The sequence below is a fragment of the Prionailurus viverrinus genome, chromosome A2 (genome assembly GCF_022837055.1).
Source record: "Prionailurus viverrinus isolate Anna chromosome A2, UM_Priviv_1.0, whole genome shotgun sequence".
Lineage (NCBI taxonomy): Eukaryota > Metazoa > Chordata > Mammalia > Carnivora > Felidae > Prionailurus > Prionailurus viverrinus.
This window is the reverse complement of record NC_062562.1, coordinates 23,476,651-23,498,658: the sequence shown is the minus strand read 5'-3', so window position 1 is coordinate 23,498,658 and position 22,008 is coordinate 23,476,651. Positions and strand designations below refer to the sequence as shown.

General features: G+C 39.6%; 1 protein-coding gene across 1 annotated transcript in view; it reads left to right on the top strand.

Moving 5' to 3' along the window:
- Window positions 1-22,008, top strand: part of ERC2 (ELKS/RAB6-interacting/CAST family member 2) — an 887,162-nt gene that overhangs the window by 446,590 nt on the left and 418,564 nt on the right. Inside the window, exon 12 of the mRNA XM_047850845.1 lies at window positions 18,577-18,712. Coding sequence (XP_047706801.1) covers window positions 18,577-18,712 — 136 coding nt within the window. The remainder of the gene's footprint in view (window positions 1-18,576; window positions 18,713-22,008) is intronic.

Below are 22,008 nucleotides of genomic sequence, written 5' to 3'. Positions count from 1 at the left end.
CCTAGAAGTATGAAGTGGTATCTCACTGTGGTTTTGCTTTGCATTAACCTAATGACTAGTGATGTGAACATATTTTCATGTGCTTATTGGCCATTTGTGTATCTTTCATGGAGAAATGTCTGTTCAGAGTCTTTGCCCATTTTAATTATGTTATTAGTCTTATTATTGCTGAGTTGTAAGAGTTATTTATATTTTTTGGATGCTAGACTTTATTAGGTACATGATTTCTTATATTCTCTTACATACTAGTAATCTTACACTTGCATTTTCTATGTTCTATTCAAAAAATTCTGCTAGTACATAATAGTCAACATTTTTTAGTAAGTTGGAAGGATGATAGATTTAACAAAATTATGCTTTCAGGAAAAGCACATGAATTTGTACTATTATAATATGTTGTTAAGGAATAAATTACTGGTTAACAATTTTACATTGGCATTGCTTGTTTTTAGAATTAGGAACAGTTTGCTAAATATGAAGAACTTTTTCAAAGTATAATCTTGATGCCAAACATACACACTGTAAACACACAGGTGGTCACTTGTATCAAATGGATACTTACCCTCTTTTCGTTATATCTTAGCTACCTTAGAAATGGACTTTACCTTGAATATTCTCTTAGCTTTTGTCTATCGATATGACTGAACTTCAAAATTTGAGCCACTTCCAACCAAATAATTTGCCCCTTTAAATGTTCAGGGTATGGCCTCATTTTATAGTGCCATAAAATGAAATTTAAAAAGCCTCTCCAGAGAGCTGTGATTACCGTTTTTTTCTTTAGTTGTTAGCCAAGCTAATAAATATTCTTAACAGTTCTGTCATCATATGTCATATAAAACTAGATCTAATGATCAAATCTATGAGAGGATCCCAATCACCAAGGCCTTCTGTGCAGCTTGAGAGGAAGAAGTGATCCACCTGATCATTAGACCCTTGGGTTTTCTGAAGCAGGACTTAACACACACCTCTCAGAAGGGTGGATGAAGGGGCCCTTAACAAAGTTTGGCTTGCTGAGGATTGACTGGCTGGCTGCTCAGGGAAGTGAAGCTGTAACTACTTGGCTTATGGTACTTGCTGTATTTTCCCAGTTCTCAGTGAAGAGATGCTTCGCTATATTTGGAGATAGTCCCATGAACCTCTCTTCTGATAAATTGTGTGTGTGTGTGTGTGTGTGTGTGTGTGTGTGTGTGTGTATTATATATACATGCATATATATGTATCCCAATTCCTAACCAGTGCCTTTCCAATCTTCCAGCTTTTCTGGCTCCCCAGCATACCTTCTTGGGTTCTCCAGCACATGGTCTCTCTTTTCAGAGGTCTCCATTAAAGCCTGGGACCTTTCTCAAATTCTTGACAGCCAGTAATTCATAAAGGGAAAATGAATTAACTCCGTTTTAGCGTAGCTGTAGGGCAAGAGAGTTGTTTGGAAGTGATTGCTGCAGGCTGTTAAGACAGCTACTTAGCTTTCAGGGCTGGCAAGAGAAGGATGAAAAGTAATGAGTTAACCTGCTAAGAATTTGGCCATTTTAATCATTCGAGTCTGGCTATACTTTGTCTCCATTTATACCGAGTGGGGAAACAGTTATCTTGATAAGCAGGGATTTATCTCACCCCACCTCTTAGTGGCTGCCTGGATTCAGAGTAGAATAGACTCCTTTATGTAGCAAGGGGAATGGGCATGCTTTGTATGAGTAAGAAAAAGAAAAAAAAAGCCATTGGTATTTTTTCAAAGTTCTTATCAGCAAAGAGCATTACCGAGAAATCCAATAGGGTAGTGATGACATTCAATTTTATTTGTACCAGGAATGCACAGATGGCTAGAGTTAGCAGCTATTCATTTTTAGCACATATCTCTCATTAATGTTAGGGAGAATTACAACAGACCTATCAAAGGGAAAAAATAGAGGAGAGTCTGCAGTATCAAATAAACGTGCATCATTTTTGTGCATGGGGTCACATACTTTGAATAATTCCTTTCTGTAATTGTAACTTTCCATAGTTAGTTTATTCTTCTTGTCGAATTTGTATGTTGTCATGGTATTTTTAATGGCCTGAAGAAAAGCATTTCAGCAAACTGCCCAGGTCTGAGACTTACAATTAGTCATTGCAGCTTGTGGGATCGTTTGTGAATAACTCAATCGAGATGTGTTTTTACATAAAAGTTCCCCTTGATTAATTGCCCAGGAAATGCTTCCAGTTCATAGAGATTTGTAAATCTGTATCATAAAATATTCCATTCCCAACCGCTCAGTCAGTGAGAAACTTGTGATTTTTTTTTTTAACCATCATGTGTTCATGTGTTGCCAGGACTTAGCCTTTAATCGATTTCCACAAAACAACAATGTAAAAATTAAATCCCAACATCTAGAAAAGCTAGAGTTCTTTATTTCCCTTCTATATTCCAAGACATAAACGGATAGCCTGGTTTTTTAGAAGATCCAAATTAAAATGTGGTATTTTTTAAAAGAGAAAAGAAAGAACAAATGGAAAGAAAATCAATTAATTAAAAATACAAGCAACATAGGACTTGAGTTAAGTGGTACAAACATGCAGTAAGAATTTGACACGTTATTTTCTAATAGAATGTTGCTTTCCTCATGGGCTGAACTTGGATATGTTAAATTTATAGGGGTTTTCAGTTTCTTCAGTTGGGAAAGGGGAAAATCTCTCTTGTTTCCAATTTCTTCTTTGGATGAAAAATAATTCTCATTTTATAAAATAAAACCAGAAATAATTTAGTATTTAAACTAGCAAATGAACTCACTAGTAATAGGAAACATTGCATAAAGTGAAAATATGAGGTTGAGACGTTAATAGAACAGAACACTTACAGTTTTAAATGAATTCCTTTTCTTCTGCTTCATCTTAAATTTTAAATATTTTTATTATTTATATAATTAATATTGATGTTTTTCTCATAGAAACGAAAATTTTTAATATGAGTTATCACTTAGTGGTGTAGGAAAATTAGTCTATACAATGTGAGTTTAGATTATTTCTTATTTCTAAATTACATGACAGCTACATTTAATACAGTCAAATCATTATCCTGTAGGAATTGTATACAACTTCAATAATTCTCCAAGCCTCAGCTATTCACTGGGTAAATGATTTCCTTGAATGCTGCATGAGGAGTGTGAGAGCAGGCTTCCTTCTGTCTGTCTGTCTGTCTTCACAGAGTCTCAGATGGTTTTTAGTCTCCTTATTTTATACAATGGATAGAGCCTTTGCCTAAAGGAGAGATGCCCTCACAGTCATCACTTAGGTGTGGTGTGTGAAAGAAATATAAGTATACATAGGTATATGTAAGTTTTTATGTGTAGTAAGTTTAAGAAGTATGTGTGTGAACTAAATATATGTGTGTGTGTATGTATGTGTATATGTGTGTATGTTTGTGTGTGTGTGTATCTCCTGGTGTGAGAAATAGAGCTTTTGCTGAGTTTTCTGTGGTAAGAAGAAGAAAAGATGCTTGGAACTGCTGATGAAGAATGGTGGTAGCATAGCTTTGGGCAAAAAAAATCTTATAGCCAGATAATGGTGCAGTTTTTTGTTTTTTGTTCTTATCTTTGTGGGAGGATTATCCTGGTTAGCAAGTGTTAGCAAGTGAGTTAAATCCAAGAACAATGACAGGTTAGGAAACTGACCTGAGTTGTAGAGTCTAACAGGTTGGGATGGAACCCAGCTCTGCCTCCTTCTAATTGCAGGAGCCCTCCAAGCAAGTTGCTTGCTTGCTCATCCTCATGTTTCTAGTTTATAATGGGGATGGTAATACCTACATCATAGAGTGGTCCTGAGTAATAAACATATACATTGTCCTGTCCAGAGAAATGCCGATAAAATGCTACCTTTCTTTAGCATGCATGCTGATGAACCTGAGTCCTGGTGGCTGCTGTGTGGATTTTAGATGTGACCACAATTCCTCAAAGTTGGGGCACCCTGCCCTTGGGAATTCCAGAAGTCTTGCCATCCAGGTGGAAAGTAGAAAGGGCATGAGAAAACTCCTGTGGATGCTTAGGGTTTTCCTGCCTCCCTCCAGGTAAAGATCCTACCATGAGTCCAGTGTGGAAGACTGGGTCCTTTGAGGAAGTAGGCTGGGTCAGGAAGAGGAAAGCATGAGAGGGTTCAGGCGTCTACAGATAGTCTCTGGAGGAAGCCTGAGAGCTTCACTGTATTTTTCAGAATCTTCCTGAAATGAGCAGAGGTCTAGGCTGGCTCTTGGTACTCTCTGACTGTTTTGGTTTGAGTAAATGTCATCAAGTAGAAGACCTTTCCATAGGCAATTGAGAGAACAGGAATGCACTGATTCACAAGAAGAATAGGTGGAGTAAGAGCTGCCCAAATATATTTTATGATTGAGAGGTGGCTGGGAGTTGTCATAACTTACATAGCAGAGCTAAGTCCTGCTCTACAAACCCAGGGAGACAAGGGATGCCACATCTTTATGTCTTTATTGTTTTCAGCGCCACTTAGATCAGAACCCAGATTGGAGGCCACACAACCAGTAGAGGCAGAGGCAGACACGTGACCCACATATGACCTCCAGAACCCTTCAATCTGCCTGTCATGCTGCCTCCTAAAGTTTGAGCTTTTAATTGTGGAACTGAGATAACCCAGCACCTCAGATAGGTGCCACCTTTATGGCACTTTGTGAGTCTTGGGTCCTGGGGTTGAGGGCATTGGTAACCTTCTTTCCAACAGCTTTTTCCAGGTGTCACTGAGTAAAGGCAAGCCAGCCTGGAAGCATGGAGAACAGAAGCCACTAGTATCATTACTCTTGTCCTTATCATTAAAACTGCTCTATGGTGGCATTTATAGATCCCTTAGTATATACTGGTACTCATATTATCTCATATATTTCTCCTTTGAGTAAGTATTATTTTATTGTTCATATCCTGTTTTACAGATAAGGAAACTGATATAAAAAAATGAATTCACCCATCCTAGGTCCTTCAGTGAAGAAATGGTTGATCAGAGATTTAAACTCATGCAATCAGGCTTCAAGTCATGGCTCTTAAGCTCACTTTGTCCCACTGTTACTCTAGACCTGTTGCTAGCTTGAAATCAAGGACTGATCCAGGCCATCCTGATTCAGCTTGGATGACCCACTGGTGAAAAGCAAAGGAAGGGCACTATTCTGCTTCCGAGCAAAATCATCAGTTCTGTCAGGGCTGAAATTTCTTAAGGAGAAACTGAAGATCAGTGTTCTGTACCTCCCTAGGAATAATGAAGTTGCTGAACTGCAGCAGAAAGGGTGACTTTCACTAGTACTGCACAAAAGGAGACATCTTAATGGAAGCTCTAATGATGAAACTTGGGGACTGACTCACCTCTCACTTCCCTCAGTATGCTGAGGGCTTTAGACATACTACCTGAGTGTGTGTGTTTGTATGTGTGTGTGTGCGCGCGCGCGCGTGTGCATGTGCGCACATAAGTCACTGAACTGCTCTGAGCAGTAATCTCATCGGCCATACAAGGAAGAGGGGGATTTAGCTCTTGTTCCTCCTCATTCTTAAATGCTGTCTCTATCATTTCTAGTCATGACTTTGGTGGTACCTGAGAATCTTTGTTATTGTCAGTTATGTGTTTAAAAATTAGGATGCTTTTATGTGGTACAGATGAGCACTTATGTATGTTATTAATTATGCCTCTTTGTATAGAACATCCATAACTTGCAGATCAAATATAAACATATGATTTCATTAATTCTTGCTTAGAAAGAATCTAAGCCTAAAAGGTATGTAAAGTAAAAATATTTAAAGAAAAATATTAAGTAGCACAAGTAGTACATGTTATAGCAAAAATCACTGAGATGATACACTAATAACTAAAACTTGAGAAACTCGCAACACTATTATTCCTTGGACTTTATACATCAGAGCAATAATTCAGTGGGATGATCCTTGGACAGGAAAAGGGTTTGGGTCAAATTAATAAACATATCTTGTCATGTTCCTTTTTAGAGATTCACAGTGCACTTCACAATAGTAAAGGCTCTGGAAAGTTCTGCGGTGTAAGAAACCTGCTCACATTTCTTTTTTACATTTAAGTCCTCAAGACTTACTTGGTCCTAACCCTTTTTTGTTTGTTTGTTTTTGTTTTTCTAAAAATTAGTGACATTCCCCCAGAGCTAGTGCTGCCAGAACACTGTTGTAAACCACTGAGTTAGAACAACATCATTGAGTGGAATTGAAACAGGTGGCATCACAGTGATGGATTTTGGAAGTGGTTAATTGTGCTGAGGCAATTGTGTGGGGAAGTGGTTTGTTCTGCCTTCTCATGTAATTGGGGGGAAGTGGCTTATGCCCCCTTTGCCGATAATTCTGCCACTTTGTTATCCTTCACTGATTTTCATTTCATCCGCCACCCACCAGTGATTCTGTTTTACTCATTGTCATTAGACTAAGTTAGAAGAGATTTGAGTTATGAGAAAAAGAGTGGAAAGAACAGGCATTTATTTTTGCAGTGTGTTGTCATGGGGATAAATACTTGGGAAAGTAAAAGGATGCATAAATTTCCATAACCCCTCATTGGCCATAAGTTATGCCTTCCAAATGCCTTAGGTTGCACTGGTGAATATGGTTTGGAAGAAGTTTGAGAAATGGAAAAATGAAGTCTGTTAGATAGATACTGAGCTAAATAGTTTGAAATGGACAATAAAAAGATTGTGAAGTACTTTGAAAGATTAGCACAAACAAAATAAAATAAAGGTTTAGAAAGTTTTAAGTAATTAAAGTTAAGTTTGTTTTTATTCTGTTCCCTGGTTTTCACCCACTTGTATAATCCCCCTCATGGGCAGGACTTGTTACTTGAATCTAACCAATAGAATGTGGCAAAGGTGGTGAGTGCCAGTCCCTTGGACAAGGTATGTTATAAGGCAAAGGTGGTGGATGGCACTCCCGTGATTACTTCACCTTGTATAGGACTCCATCTTAGGAGACTGGAGAGAGATTTGTCTGCTGGCCTTGAAGAATCAAACAGCCATACTGTGAACTGCCCATGGAGAGGGCTACATGTCAAGGAGCTACGAGCAGCTTCTAGAACCTGAGGGCTGTCTCCAATTCCAGCCAACAGCCAGTAATAACTAGGAACTTCATTCATTCAGCTGCAAGAAAAAGGGATTTTTCCAACAACCCAAATGAGCCTAGAAGCACATTTTTCTCCAGTAAAGCCAACAGATAAGAAATGCAGTCTGGCTAACATCTTGATTTCAGCCTGGTAAGGCTGGAATCAGAGGGACCAACCAAGCTGTGCCTGGACTTCTGACTCACTGAAGCTGTGAGATAATAAATAAGTGTTGTTTTAGGCTGCTAAGTTTGTGTTAAGTTGCTGCACAGCAATGGAAAACTGACTCAGTGTTAGTCTGGATTATCTTTGGGATGGTCTGATAAGCCATACCTTGGACCAGATCCTAAAGAGAGTGTAACTTACTTATTGAGATTAGTGCTTTGCCTCCCTCTTAGAGAAAAAAAGATTGTAACTCTCAAAAAGGAATGTCTGGGTCTGGCTAGAATGCTCCATTTACTTTAGTGGCAAAGATCTCATAATAATGTACAATAATATTTTATTATTCTCATGTAGCATAATAGATAAGATCAGGAGCTTTGGCATCATAGAAATGATCCTTCCAATTCTGGGTTTCTACTTATTAACTGTATGATATATGATGTTAGCCTAAACCTCAGGTTCTTCATCTGTGAAATGGGGATAAAAATACTCTCCATGTAAGGATGTTGTTTTGTTTAACTGAGGTTATATTTTTATAGTTCTTAAGCACTTAATATGACATCCAAAAACAGAGGGTGTTTTTATTATATGGCAATATTTTAACATTGATTTCTGGTAGGAAATAATATAAACTCTGACACGTTATTTCTGTACTTTAATTTGGAAAATCAGCATATAAGATTTTTATCTTCTTATACCTCTGCTTTGTTTTATGTCTGGGCTGCTGCAGACCAATTCCAGATTGGATGCAATAAAAATAGGTCTTGCATACATGAAGTGCCCCTGTGCTCATAGGTTGCTTTGGCTGTATATTGTCTGGGCAAATCGCCCCCAACCTCTGGCCAGACTGTGGAATGTTGGTTTCCTCCAACATTAGCCCCCCGGGGGTCAATTTTCACAGTTTCCATATGTTTTTATATTACCCCAAACTGTAAATACAACTGACACCCTACCAAATTGGCCCTAATGTGGCTGTGTCTAACAGTGGAGTTGTAGGCTTTTAGAAGAATACAATACTCCCTGGAATTGTGGCAATTATAGGAATGTTTTATTTTTAAAGTGTTTAGATTTTTTTTTTATTTGAGAAGTAAATGATGTGCAAGAAGATATGAGTTGGGAACTGGAGAGGAGTTTTAACCTTATGTCTTAGCCCTAACTTGAGTTTGCCCCCATGTTTCCAAAAGTTCTGTCCTAAGATCTGTTACCTGTTATCTGTTATTGTTCTTGAGAAATGGGGCACATTTCTTTTGGTTTCTTCTTAGTTCCCCTTTTTGTTGAGTGTCTACTTTTATCTTCACTTATTTTATCATCTCTAAACTCTTTGTCTCTGATTAAATCTGTCTGTACAGGAAGAGCCAAACTCATTATGATGCAGTGAAGTACCAGGATATGAAATACACTAAACATTTCTTATTGTAGATTCATCCATAAAACCAAATAATTTGTTCAAAAAGTGGTCACATTGAGGTTAACGGGTTCAGAGAACGGAAATTAATAGGGAAATTGCATGGCGTCCTTGTTGGTTTTGTGTTCTGCTTCGGAGCTGGGTCTTCATTTCAGTAACTGTTGCTGCCACCATGAAGTTTGAAGCTGTTAAGCTCCCACCTTCCATTCCAAGGCTCCCCTGGTGGAGAGCCAATATTCTTGGGTAATTACCTCATGTGTATCTAGTTCTCTAATAGCCAACTGAGTTGCAGCTCAGGGCATCCTATAAAGTTAGGAGTGGTGTGCCTTAAAGTGGCTGGACTACAGAACAGAGATTGTATTCTGAGAATTTCCGTTGTTATTCTTTAGACCTTTTGGGGGCGGCCTGGGAGAAGAGAAAGTGAGAGTGGTATGAAGGAACTCGGCAACATTCTCCACAGTTGTGTGGCACAGTACAGAGATTGAGGGGATGGAGGTGGCCTCTGGAGCTAGACTGACCCAGAATCCTGCCTCTGCACTCATTCGCACTACAACTTTGGGGAGTTTCCTCATCAGTAGTAGAAATAATCAAGGGACCTGCCTAATAGGGTTGTTGTGAGTATTAAGTGAGCTAATAAGTGTAAGATGCTTAGAGCACCTCCAATGATGTGCGCATGTGCTGCCTGTGCTTATCATTACTACATAGGAGTATTAGAACATGTCTAGACCAGGGTTCAGCAAACTGTAGCCCATGGGCCAAGTCTAGCCCTGCCACCTGTTCATGTAAATAAAGTTTTATTGGAACACAGCCATGCCCATTTTTGTGTATGTTATCTGTGGCTGCTTTCATAGTACAAGGACAAAGTTGAAGCAAAGTTGGTTACTTTCTACAGATGCTGTATGGTTCCCCAAGCCTAAGATATTTACTAGCCTAGTCCTTGATAGAAAAAAGTTTGCTAATCCCTATTTTTAGACTTCAGAAAGCTTTTCTCAGCAGCATTAATGAAAAAAAGGCCATCAGATTGCTGTGAACCATGTAGACTTTTAAAAGCCATCTATTGCTTATGAATTAAATTAGGAAAGAGATACTGTACTGGGTCATTTCTTTTGGGCACGTATTTTTAGATCTTGGGTTTAATTTCAAAAAAATACATTTATAGGAATGAGAACCTGTGTTGTTGTTGTGCTGGTGGCAGGTAGTAATGCCCAGTTGTATTCATCAGCTGTCCAGTCTGATTTCTTTTCACTTTGACTAGATACCATCTCACTGACAATAAGCTGATATTCATTACATGAAATTGAATTCTTCTTTATAGAAAATGCCTTTCTGGAAACAAATATGAGGGCAACCTTAATTCATATAAATCCCTAGATACACATTCCTAAATAATTTTATGGGTTCACATAAAACACCTAGCCAACACAAAGGACCTGTTTCATCCTTTGAATGAACAGGAGCAGGTTTTAGAATTAAATTCAATCCAGAATAACTCTGTTGGTGACAGCAGAGTGGGCATTGTGCTGGATTCTTTAAGAAGAGAATAAGATGGTTGTGATCATTGTAAAGAGGGTGCTTATAGCAGAACAAGGAAGACATTAAAGGATCAGAAATGTGTTGAGTTCTTAGCAAAGCAAGCACAGCATAATTTGGGAATTTGTAATATGGGAAGACTGACCAAGGCTTCCCAGAAGACCTCCTAATAGGGATACATATGAATTACCTGTGATATAAGGGCTGAGATGGGAATGAGGTGAAGAACTTTCTAGAAGAGGAAAGTGCTGTGCAGGGGTCCTGAGGATCCTACAACTCTGTGTATTGAGGGTGCAAATGTAAGGCCAGTGTGGCTGAGTAGAGGGAGTAGGTTGAGATAAGACTTGGAGAGGCAGAAGATAGACCTGGTAGGAGTCATGGGAAGAAGCATGACCTTTTCCACAGGTAGTGGAAATCCAATGAGAAGTTTTAAGCAGCAGAGAAATGTGATTCTGTTTGTGTATCAGATACTCTTTCCCCTCTCCTATAGAGAATGATTTAGATGGACCAATTGGAGCTGGCATCATTGCCCAACTTGGAAGTGAGGGTAGCCTGGGCCAGAGAGGATGAGGTTAGAAGTTATTCCTTCAGTGTTGTGAATACCCCAAGATTTGGCCCTGTTCTGACAGTAATGCCTGCCTGGTGGTGCAACAGTCAGTAATCAGTGAAAAATGCAAATAAACGTATCATTACAAGTTGTGGGGGGTGCACTAGAGGAAGGGCATGGAGTGTGATTGTAGCAGTTTTGGTGAAGGGAGGGGATATTGTTGGATTTGATGCCCAGAAAAGGCCCCTGTGAAGACTCTGAAGACATTGAAGTTGAGATCTGAAGGATCAAAGTCAGCCACAGAGGAGGAGTGATGTCTGTAAGAGGAAAAGGTGGGGGAGCCCCAGACAGAGAGACCAGCACATGTCTGTGCCCCATGGTGAGAGGGACTGAAAGAAGACTGGCTTTTGGATTCCGTGAGTAAAGGTGAAAATCATGTGGGATGAGGCTGGTCGGTTCCACAGATGTGTGTTTCTATTCTCTGGGAAATGGGAAACTGTTGGAGGATTGTACATCAGCAAGGACATCATCTGACTTGTTCTGAAACACTCACTCTCGCTGCTGGCTGGAGAATGGCTTAAAGGGGGCACAAGAGCAGAAACAGGGAGACCAGTGAGGAGAGAAGAGCATCATGGTCTAGGCAGGAAATAATGGTGACTTGAGGTGTTGTGGTAACAGGAGTGATGGAGGCAAAGGGTCTGCATACTCTGGGTTTCCCTGTCTGCATTCCTGCAGGGCACCAAAGCACCATGGGATAGGTGGAGCTATGGTGTCCTGCAGTAGGGGATGCTTGCGGGTCTGTCAACCTTGCTTTGGCTTCTCCTGGTGATGCCAATTTGGACCATATGGGCTGAGAAGCCTGAGCATATAGTCCAGTCTACAGTGAGAGTAATGTAGAACATCACAACACATTTATCACTTGACAGGGAGAAAAACAATCACTCCAGGGCTACCATTCTCAGACCTACATGACCAGTCTGTGCTCTCTGGGTCATGACACCTACATGAGAAGCTAAGCAGCAAGACATTTGTTTGATGAATAGTAAATGGGAGCCAGGCTTTTTGGTCATGTGACCCTTGTAACTGTGTATGATTTGCTCACCAGCAACAGTGTCTTGTTCTTAGATGCCCCAGGATTAAACATTGAGTCCTGAGTAGTATGAAAAACAGGCCAGCCTTTTCCCTTTGAGTGTCCTGTGGGTACATGCCAGTCCTACCAAATGCATCTGGAGGAGGACAAGGGGTATCAGAGAGCACCTGGCTTTCTTCTTGGGGTCTTCCATAAGAGTCCCCTACTATCTGCTCTCTTTAGTGTAGGTACTCAGCCACTGAGTTGCATCCATTCTTAGGGTGGTGCTCTACTGATATCTGAAGGGAGGAGGTTCTTCGGGGCCAGAATAAGGGAGAACAGTTGAAGGAAGTCAGCCCTTCGGAACTTCTCCAGAGTGAAATATCTACAAGAAAAACAAATCCTTCTCTTGCTGACGGTGACCAGCTCCTGCTGTGTGACCTGCTTTGTAGGTTTTCCCAGTGTGGGTGGGGAAGTCAACAGTGGAGGGAGGGGAGAGTGCATATGGGCTCTAGAAGAGGGGGAGTTAAGTCATATTGGAGCTAAGTCCTAAGACTTTGGCCCTACTTGCTGCTCTTTGCTGGGAGGAGAGCTGGATTCAAGTAGCCACAGCTGGCCAGATACTTTGTCTTTCAGGAAGGACTATCATGCTCATGACACTTAGCACATCTGTATGTGCTATAAGAATATCTTTGGAATAGTTATGTAGCTTTCTAAAATGTATAGCTATGCCGAAATACTGAATGGTATTTGCAAGCTTTAAAAAAGTGGAATCATCTCAGTGGTTACAGTAAAAGCCATTATTATCAGAAATTCTGCATTCAATACTTGTTAGCTTCCATTGTGTGTGTGGCCATCTACTTGTGCAGTCACTTCAGGATCCCAGCTCACTTACCCATGCTTGTCGTGACCTTTCTGCAATGCTTCCATTAGGTTAGCCTTCCAGGAATGCATCTCATCTTATTTTTTTTTTTAATTTTTTTTCAACGTTTATTTATTTTTGGGACAGAGAGAGACAGAGCATGAACGGGGGAGGGGCAGAGAGAGAGGGAGACACAGAATCGGAAACAGGCTCCAGGCTCTGAGCCATCAGCCCAGAGCCCGACGCGGGGCTCGAACTCATGGACCGCGAGATCGTGACCTGGCTGAAGTCGGACGCTTAACCGACTGGGCCACCCAGGCGCCCCTTTCTCATCTTATTATTAAGTAAAGCACACTGAAAGCTAAATGAATGACACAGAGGGTTTGATAATGCATTCCAAAGTCCACTGTTTGAGGCATTTTAAATAGTTGCTATTCCAATGTGGGAAGTAAGACACTAGATATGTATTCATCACATTACACAAGACATGATCACATTTATATTATGAGCTAAGAATGAAGCAGAGGAAACATGCTGGAATCTGTTGTAAGCATTTTACCTGTACTAACCTATTAGCTCTTCACAGTAACCCTATGAGTTAGCTACAATTATTTCCATTTTATATATGAAGAAGCTGAAGTACAGAGAGGTTAAGAAACTTGCTCATACTCACACAGCTAGAGTGGTGGACTTCTGATGAGAACCCAGGCAACCTAGCTCCAGAGTTTATGCTACTAGCTCCTGCCCTTCAGTGGCTCCTGGAAGATTCTTATATCCCAGAATTGTCTTCCATAGAGGTTACACCATTTTACACTCCCAGTTATACCTACATGTAGTTATTTAACCAAGAGAAATGAAACGATATGTCCACAAAAAATTGGTACAAGAATGTTCATTGCAACCTTATTCTCAACAGCAAAAAATTGGAAATAGCCCAAGTATCCATTTAACAAGGGAATAGCTAATCAAATTGTAGTATTTTCATATAATGGAATACCACTTGATTTCAGCTATAAGATGGAATTTAGGCACAATATGAATAAGCCTCAAAAACCTTATGCTGAGTCAGAGAAGTCAGACACAAAAGGGCATGTACTATATGATTCCATGTATATGAGTTCAAGAACACACAAAACAAATCCATGCAGATGAAATCTGGGATAGTGACTACTTCCTCTCAGGGGTCAGGGACATGAGGCTGGGTGATGGCAATGCTCTATATTTTGATTGGTCAAAAATCATCGATTTTTATACTTAATATCTGTGCATTTTCTTATATGTATTTATACCTCACTTACACACACACACACACACACACACACACACAGTGACACATGGGAGCTCCCCCTTCTTCCCTGATCCATTCTGTTCCTCAGTGGTACAATGTTTACAGACTGGTGTAGGGTTTGTAGCAGTTTCCATTTCCATGGATATGTGTAAATAAACATTCAAATAAGCCTTTATATTTTAACATAAATAAGATCAGACTATATGTATTATTCTGCTACCTGCTTTCTTTTTTGATTAACAGTATGTCTTAAAGGTTTTTCTGTGTCCATACTTCAGTTTTGCCTTAATCTTCTTAGCTAGCTTGGAGTTCCAGAGTATGAATGTGCTGGATTTCTTCAGCCAATTTCCTTCTGATGGGTATTTGGCAGTTTTCAAATTTTTACTTTGACAGTGTAATGTCAAATTTTGTAATGAAAATTTTGTGCATAAATATTCATGCATATGTGCAGACATTTTTGTAGGCTACTTTCCTGAATTGGGTTTTCTTGGGAAAAAGGTATGGACACTTTGGTGGATACTGCCAAATTAGTTTATAATTTTATAACCAATTTTTGTAAGTTACACTCCTCCTGACATCATATGAGAGAGCTAGATTCTGGTATCCTCTCCAACAATGGATATTATCAATCTTTTAAGATGTTTGAGAGAAGGTAGGTAAAAACAAAACAACAACAAAAAAACCAGCATCTTGTTTCTGCTGAGATTAAAAAAAAAGAAGTTTTGGTTTTTCTCTTTTATACACAATATACATATGGACTTAGAGTAGCATATGCACCTCTTGCTCCACGCTGCCTCCCAGCTATGTGAGTCTAGAGGCCATAAAGCCTGACACTTTCTCACCAATAAGTTAGGGAACACTTTCTAATTTTAATTTTAATTTTAATTTGATCCACTGTTCTAGTGAAAAATAGCAGGATTCTGTCCTCTATGATATTCATTCTTAATATAGTAACCATTGTTGGTCTTGATACCTATTGGAATTTTTTTATTTAATCCAAATTCCTTAATGATGTGACATGACTTGCTTAATGACACTAGTCAATTTAAACAGACCCTACCACTGTACTCTCCAACCAACCTAACCCCTCCCCCATAACTGCTTTAAAAATTTTTTATTTAATGTTTATTATTTTTTTTGAGAGAGAGAGAGAGAGACAGACACACCATGAGCAGGGGAGGGGCAGAGAGAGAAGGAGACACCGAATCCGAAGCAGGCACAAAATCTGTCAGCACAGAGCCCGACGTGGAGCTCAAACCCACAAACCGTGAGATCACGACCTGACCTGAAGTCGGACGCTTAACTGACTGAGCCACCCAGGTGCCCCCATAACTGCTTTTTTAAAAATTTGCATCTTGGATATATTTTTAATGGTGTTTCCCTGGAGAAAAAAAAGCTTATCCCTAGGAAACTTTATTTCTGAACATGGAGCAGGTCAGTCTCTGTCAGAGGCTTAGAATCTGATTTGCCTCGTGGGTGAGAATTTGGGAAGTGGGTATCAATGACACTTTCTTCTCAGACAGTATTGCTAGAGGGCTTTGCATTCTGCACCCCAGGAGTTCTAACTTCCTTAGTTTAGTACAATTGAGAGCTGTATGGAGTTTAGCCCTATTTATCTATGCATGTGGGTTTACTTCTGCAGATGGGAGGAGATGCAGGACTGATAAGTCACCTACAGATTTTATTCTTGGAGATGCTGAAGTTATTACTAGCAAAAATCAGCAAGTGTCTAGTGAGCTTCAGCAAGTGTCTAGTGAGCTTCTGTGGGGGTATTTTGTCTTTATTGGGGGATCTCATATATTTAAATTTCATGAATTCTCTCCCTCTCCTCCTACCCCATAAATTGCTGTTTCAACCTGTTCTTTCAGGTAACCTTGGCTTCTCTGAGGGATACTTGAGAGAGTGACTGTCTAGTAGGTGAGGTTCTGCTCACTCTTAATCTCTTTCCCACCTCGACCAGAGCAATCCTTCTTTTCCTTTTTGGCTTTTAAGTAAACTTTTATTAGAAGAAAGAGTTCTGCTGCTAGAAATATATTTGAAAACCATAGCACTTCTTCAAGGGAGTGTGTGTACTTTATACATATCTATTGATGCTCATGTCTACAAAGATAAGATGACAATTTTCATCACCTTGCTGTGCATGCATCCAAATAGCCAAATTCAGAGTAGTGCCATTCACAACCAAGCTTTTCTTTTCCAATCATTCATGTCCCAAGTCAGACATTTGAATTTCCAGACTTCAGTCTTCCATTTTTCTTAGCCACTTATTTGTATTTCAGGAAAGCTTTAGGGGTGCCTGAGTGGCTCAGTTGGTTAGGTGTCCAACTTTGACTCAGGTCATGATCTCATGGTTCATGAGTTCAAACTCCACATCAGGGTCTATGCGGATAGCTCAGAGCCTGAAGCCTACTTTGAATTCTGTGTGTCTCTTTCTCTCTGCCCTCCCTTACTCCTGCTCTGTCTCTCTCTCAAAAATAAATAAAAACTTAAAAATTTAGAAAAAAAAGGAAAGCTTTAAGGGATGCATGGATTTGGAAGTTTGTTTGTTTTTTATTTTTGGATTGAAAAAAAAAATGAAATATTCCTGAAAGTAAGGTCTATGTTCACACTGCCCTGAAAACTTTGTGGGAGTTCGTTATGCAAATGATGTTCATGATAATAGTCTATTTTCTTTATCAGTGGTACTTGGGGTAAAAAACATTTAGCAGTTGGTTCTAGTTAAATGTGTGCTTTAAAGATATAAAAAGTATTTCTTTATAAAAATGTCCTCTACTTAAACAATCTCTCTAATAACACTGACCTATCACATCCTGTTACTGGGCACTGACCTTATTTCCTGAACTGGAAAGTTGCTTGCCCCAGATTGGTATGAGTTTTGAAATACTATATCCTTGTTCAATTAGGAAGCAAGAGGTTGCTTTCAACATCTTTATAGTAACCAAAAGATAATTTCCTAAAAGAAGATTAGCGTGTAGACTTGAGTTGGTAGTTTCAGATGTGTACCTTACCTATTTGTATAGGATACAAATAAGGAAATATCAGAGAAAAATTATCTAATCCCAGTGTTGACCAAGTAGATGGCTGTTCTCTCTCACCATAATCCTCTTAATAAGTGTCACTAGGAATACTAAAATCACTGCTTCAGCTGGTACTGTAAATATTCTTAAAGACCAGTGTTCAGAATATTTTCATTAGTAGGAATTCCTGATAGAAGATCATTCAGCTTAATAAACACTTCTCTTGAATTTCATTTTCTTGGAGTGGAAGGGAGTAGCCGAGTATATAATTTTATGCGGACTAGAAATAAAAGTTTCTTATTGAGAGTGTCTTCCATTTGATTAGTAATTATTTCAATTTGACATGTTTGCTGTGTATCATCTATTCTCATCTTGTGCACATTTCCATCAGAGCAGTGATTCTCTCTTGCTTGCTCTGGGAGTCAGGCTCATTGACAGCAGCTGACTTAGCAATACTGGGGAGGAGAAATTGGGGTCAGGAATGATCCCAAAAGATTCTGCTCTGCAACCCTCCTCTTTTGGAATCAGTGCTCCTGAGCCCTCTGTACTGCCCTCCTGCCTCCTCACGTGTGGGATTAGATTTATACCAGGTGCCGTGGACATGGTTGCCTAAATCTGTGGAATGTTTTGCTAAACGCTGCTGGTGAAATAGTCCACATTAAGCCTATAACTCCTCCCCCCACTTTTTTTAACCCATCCTTTGTCTGTAGTCTTTTACTCACTTGCTTACTTTATGGTTTTGCACTTTGACATCCTGTAGATTCATTAAGAACTTTTAATCCGAACACCAGGGCTTTACTTAACATGATGATTACCCAAATTGTTATTCTGTTTGAGCTAAGTGATGACAATGTATTTGATTGGAACCTTGTAATTGTTATTTTAAAATCAAAGTAATGGATTATGATCTCAGAATAGGAACATGATCCAAAAGAATAATAATAATTAGAAGAGCAACCACTTAGAAGAAAATAAATTCTCCGTCATAGACCAGGGGCCCTTTATTCCCTGAGTCCTGCCTACCTTTGCAGTCCTAGGTTCTACCCCTCTTCCAGACCCTTGCCCTGGGCTAGCCTCACTGCAGCCTTCCAGTCCTTAGAAGTAGTTGGTCCTTTCTTGCCTTGGGAATTGCACTTGCTGTTCCCTGCATTTGGGGAGCATCTCTACTGGTGACTTCTTGGCTGGCTCCTTGGAGTCTTACCCAATATTTTGCCACCTTAGGGAGGTTTCCTGGCCACAGTGCCTAAAGTCATCCCCCCACTCAATGCCTGTCCACACATGCAATGCACGTCATCATCTCACAGCATGTGATTTATCACCCCCCTCCACCCCCCTGCTTAGGAAACCTAAGTTGTGTCTCCTTGGTACTGGTCTGCCTCTCCCACTAGACTTAAAGCTCCGTGAGTTGGGTGAAGACTATACATACCTCATTCACTACAGCAGCCCCAGTGCCATCCTGGCACTTGGCATTAAGTGGGTGATCAATAAGTACTTGTGCTTAAATGAATTTCGGAATAATCTGAAGTTCTACCTTTTCCCGAATCCATGTCAATATATTCTATCCTTAGTACTCATGTGATAACATATGATCATCCAGTGGTTGAATTTAACCACACTCTGCTGACTTTTCTCAGGCACATGAAGGATCAGAATAAAAAGGTGGCCAACCTCAAGCACAACCAACAGTTGGAAAAGAAGAAGAATGCCCAGTTACTGGAAGAAGTCCGCAGGCGAGAAGATAGCATGGCTGATAACTCACAGCACTTGCAGGTGAGCTCAGGCTCCTCCTCTTTATACCTAAATAATTGGAGATTGACTTCCTCTGACATGCATCCTTTGCTGTGGAAAAACATGCACAGAAATGGGGGCCTTGCCTTAGCTCTGAGTCCAGCACTAACTGTGTACTCCCAGAGAACCCAATATGTCTTTACAATTATGGAGTATCATTTTCAGAATGGTGCCCAAGAAGAGCTGATTATGCTATAAAATCTAATACTGCACAGAGTCTCTTGGTTCCTAATACCTCACCTTAAAAAGTAAGGGCCGCATTTATAAAGTTGGCAAGAAGCTTAAAACATAGAAGCGTCCTCCTTTTAGAATTGTATTTAAGTGGCTTTGGCATTTGTAGAAGGGTAATGTATGCGTGTTATCACAGAAGGTATTTGAAAAAGGATGCTTTCAGATAGTTTACAAAACTGGTTTTGTTTTGTTCAAAACTCTGAGGCCCTGAGGCAGATCATTATTCTGTCTTCTCTGTGGAATATAGTTATCTCTGAACGGACAGCCCTATCTGAGAAACCAACTGGCTGACTGAAAACACCAATTTTTCCTCATTAACCATCCCTATTTTTGGCAAAGGAGCTCTCCCCATGTGCTCAATAAAACATTCAGGCTAAAACAGGGCATTTGCTTTGAAGTTCCTTTATTTATTCCAATGTGCTTTAAACAGAGTAGTTTAAGTTCAACTTGGCCAGAGTTCATGTTACATTTTGCTTATTAATTAGTGTCTTTCTGTAGTTATATATCAGGTTTCCTCCTTGGAGATAGAAGAAGTTAGATAGTTTCAATATGTACTCACAGTTCATCTTTTTAATTGACCAAAAGAGAAATAAGTAATTATTCTAGGGTAGGAAATACAAGGAAATGTCTTGCACAGAGCATGGCACATGGAGATTACTTAGTCAATATTAGTTTCTTTTTCCTCTGTATCCTAGAGCTGCCTTAATGGTTTCAGTCAAGCCCCTTTGTTTGGATACCTGATTTGGTTTGCACAGTAGTAACATCAGGTCCTTTGTTCAGGCGTGGGACCACTTCACATGGACCATTAGCTTATTTGAATCCACAACTTCCTCCATTCTTGTCCCAGGATTTTGGACCTTAGTTTCCCCCCCAGTCATATGAGATATTAAATTGGAGCCTATAGACTGAGATGATGAGAACCAAAATTTGTAGAACATTTTATTGCCAGGCATACAGTCTCATTTTTTCTTCACCACAGTGTTAGTGATTTTACATATGGTAAAATTGGAATCTCAGAAAAGTTATCAAGCGACATGCTAGTAAAAGAGTGGAGGTATACCTGACTCCGGGTCTCCCTGCTTTCAAGAAACTAATGTAGAGGAACCATAACAGTAGTAGCTATCATTTATAGAATTTTTCAGTATACTAGGTACTGTGCTGTGTACTTTATAGCACCTATTTAATTCTTATATGAACTGGGTTAGTTGGGACTCTTAGTTGCAAGTGACAGGAACACAACTCAGTCTTAACTAAGCAAAAAAGGGCATCAGTTAACTGAAAAGGACAGTTAACTGAAGGGTGGACTTCAGGCCTGACTTCATTCAGATATTCCAACAGTGGCATTAGGAATCCATCTCTACCCTACTCATAGTTGCTCTTTGTTGCTTTGATTCTTAGGAAAGTTGTCCACAGTGATGCCAACCATGGCCATCAGCAGCCAGCCTCCATTGTGAGCGCAGTCACCTTGGGGGAGGAGAAAAGTTATTTCTTAGTGGTTCTAGCAAAAGTTCAAAGAATGAAAGAATGCATATATTGACAAGGCCAGGATGTGACCACCTGGAGCTTAGAGGATAGGGGTTAGCCACACCCAAGTCATATGGGCTGAGAGTGGGAATAGGTGACTTCCCACAAAAAAGAAAGGAGTGTGTTGGTAGAAGTTATGCTGGACAGTAAAACTGTAGAGTGCACTACAACCATCTACATGGTGGTTTACCTGTTACCCCATTTGATGTTTGAGAAGAAGGAGGCTGAGAGGTTACATAACTTGCCCAAGATTACTTGGCTAGTAAGTGGCAGAACCAGGACTCAAACTTAATCTGACCATCTTTAGATGGTGAGAGTTCTGGAGAAGAGTTGTAAGAGGACGACAAGAAAACTGTTGAGTGGTGGAGAGTCTTCCTGGAGCGGTTGGGATTAGAGCTGAATGAGTCTGACATGGGAGGGATGCAGCAGTAGGGACAGCACTCCAGGCAAGAGAACCATCAGCAAAGGTATAGAGTCTGAGTAGAGCAAGGTACAGTCAGGGCACAGAACATAGCAGACGAATTGAGTGTCGTTTTCAGTGATGTAAATATTACTATCTTTCTTTAACTGATTTTGGAGCTTGAATACCCAGGATTTATTCCAAGCTTCAGAATTTACTAGCTGAATGTGCTTGGGCAGATGACTTACTCTCCCTTGGCTTCAGTCTCCTCATCTGTAAAATGGGACTAATCACAATTACATCTACTCCTGAGTTGCTCTGAGGATTAGAGTCAATGCATATAGAGAATTTAGAATTGTACTTGGCACAATCTATGCTCATAGTAAGTGTTAATGATTAACTGTTATTATGAGAATGAAGAAAAGGTAAAAGGAACATTTTGTGAAATTGTCTATGATATATGTGGGTATTTATACAGTTCTACTCTGTTACGTGTTGAGCATCAAAGTTGCTGTCATTTCTATTTATAGTCGTTTCTTTTCTAAGGACACATCTAGTTATGGAAATTAATGTCTTGTTTTGACTCATGAACTTTTGCATAGCAATATTTTTATAAGGGGCCTTGATAACTACCTCATAGACCTATTCATAAAAGATAGCATGGTCTGGAATTACTTAGTTGCATTCCTGACCACCCCAAATAAAGGATAGCATTTGAAATGCAATAAAAAGTAATCACGATTAATTTTGATGAAAATGTCTCTGATTAAGGTTAATAGAGAGTGAAACTCCCACTTTCTTGGATTGTTAAGCAGATATACTCAGATGAAATAATTACTGCCTTTTGAGGACAGAACTTTCCTTTCTTGGGACATTTGATTTTTTAATGTTACTGTTGTTTTAAGTATTTCCTGTTTATGAGTTAGCTTCTTAATCCTTTTGATAAGTGTCAACTAGGATCTTGTTTGGTTGGTTACATGGGTGGTGGATTGGTTGGTAGTTATGGGATTGACACCTACTAAATTTGATTTTTTCTACACTAGTTTTTTTGTAATGGTTGGACGTGCTAACTTCTTGAATCAGCCAACCAAATAGGTATCATATCCAGAGAAATATCAGGTAG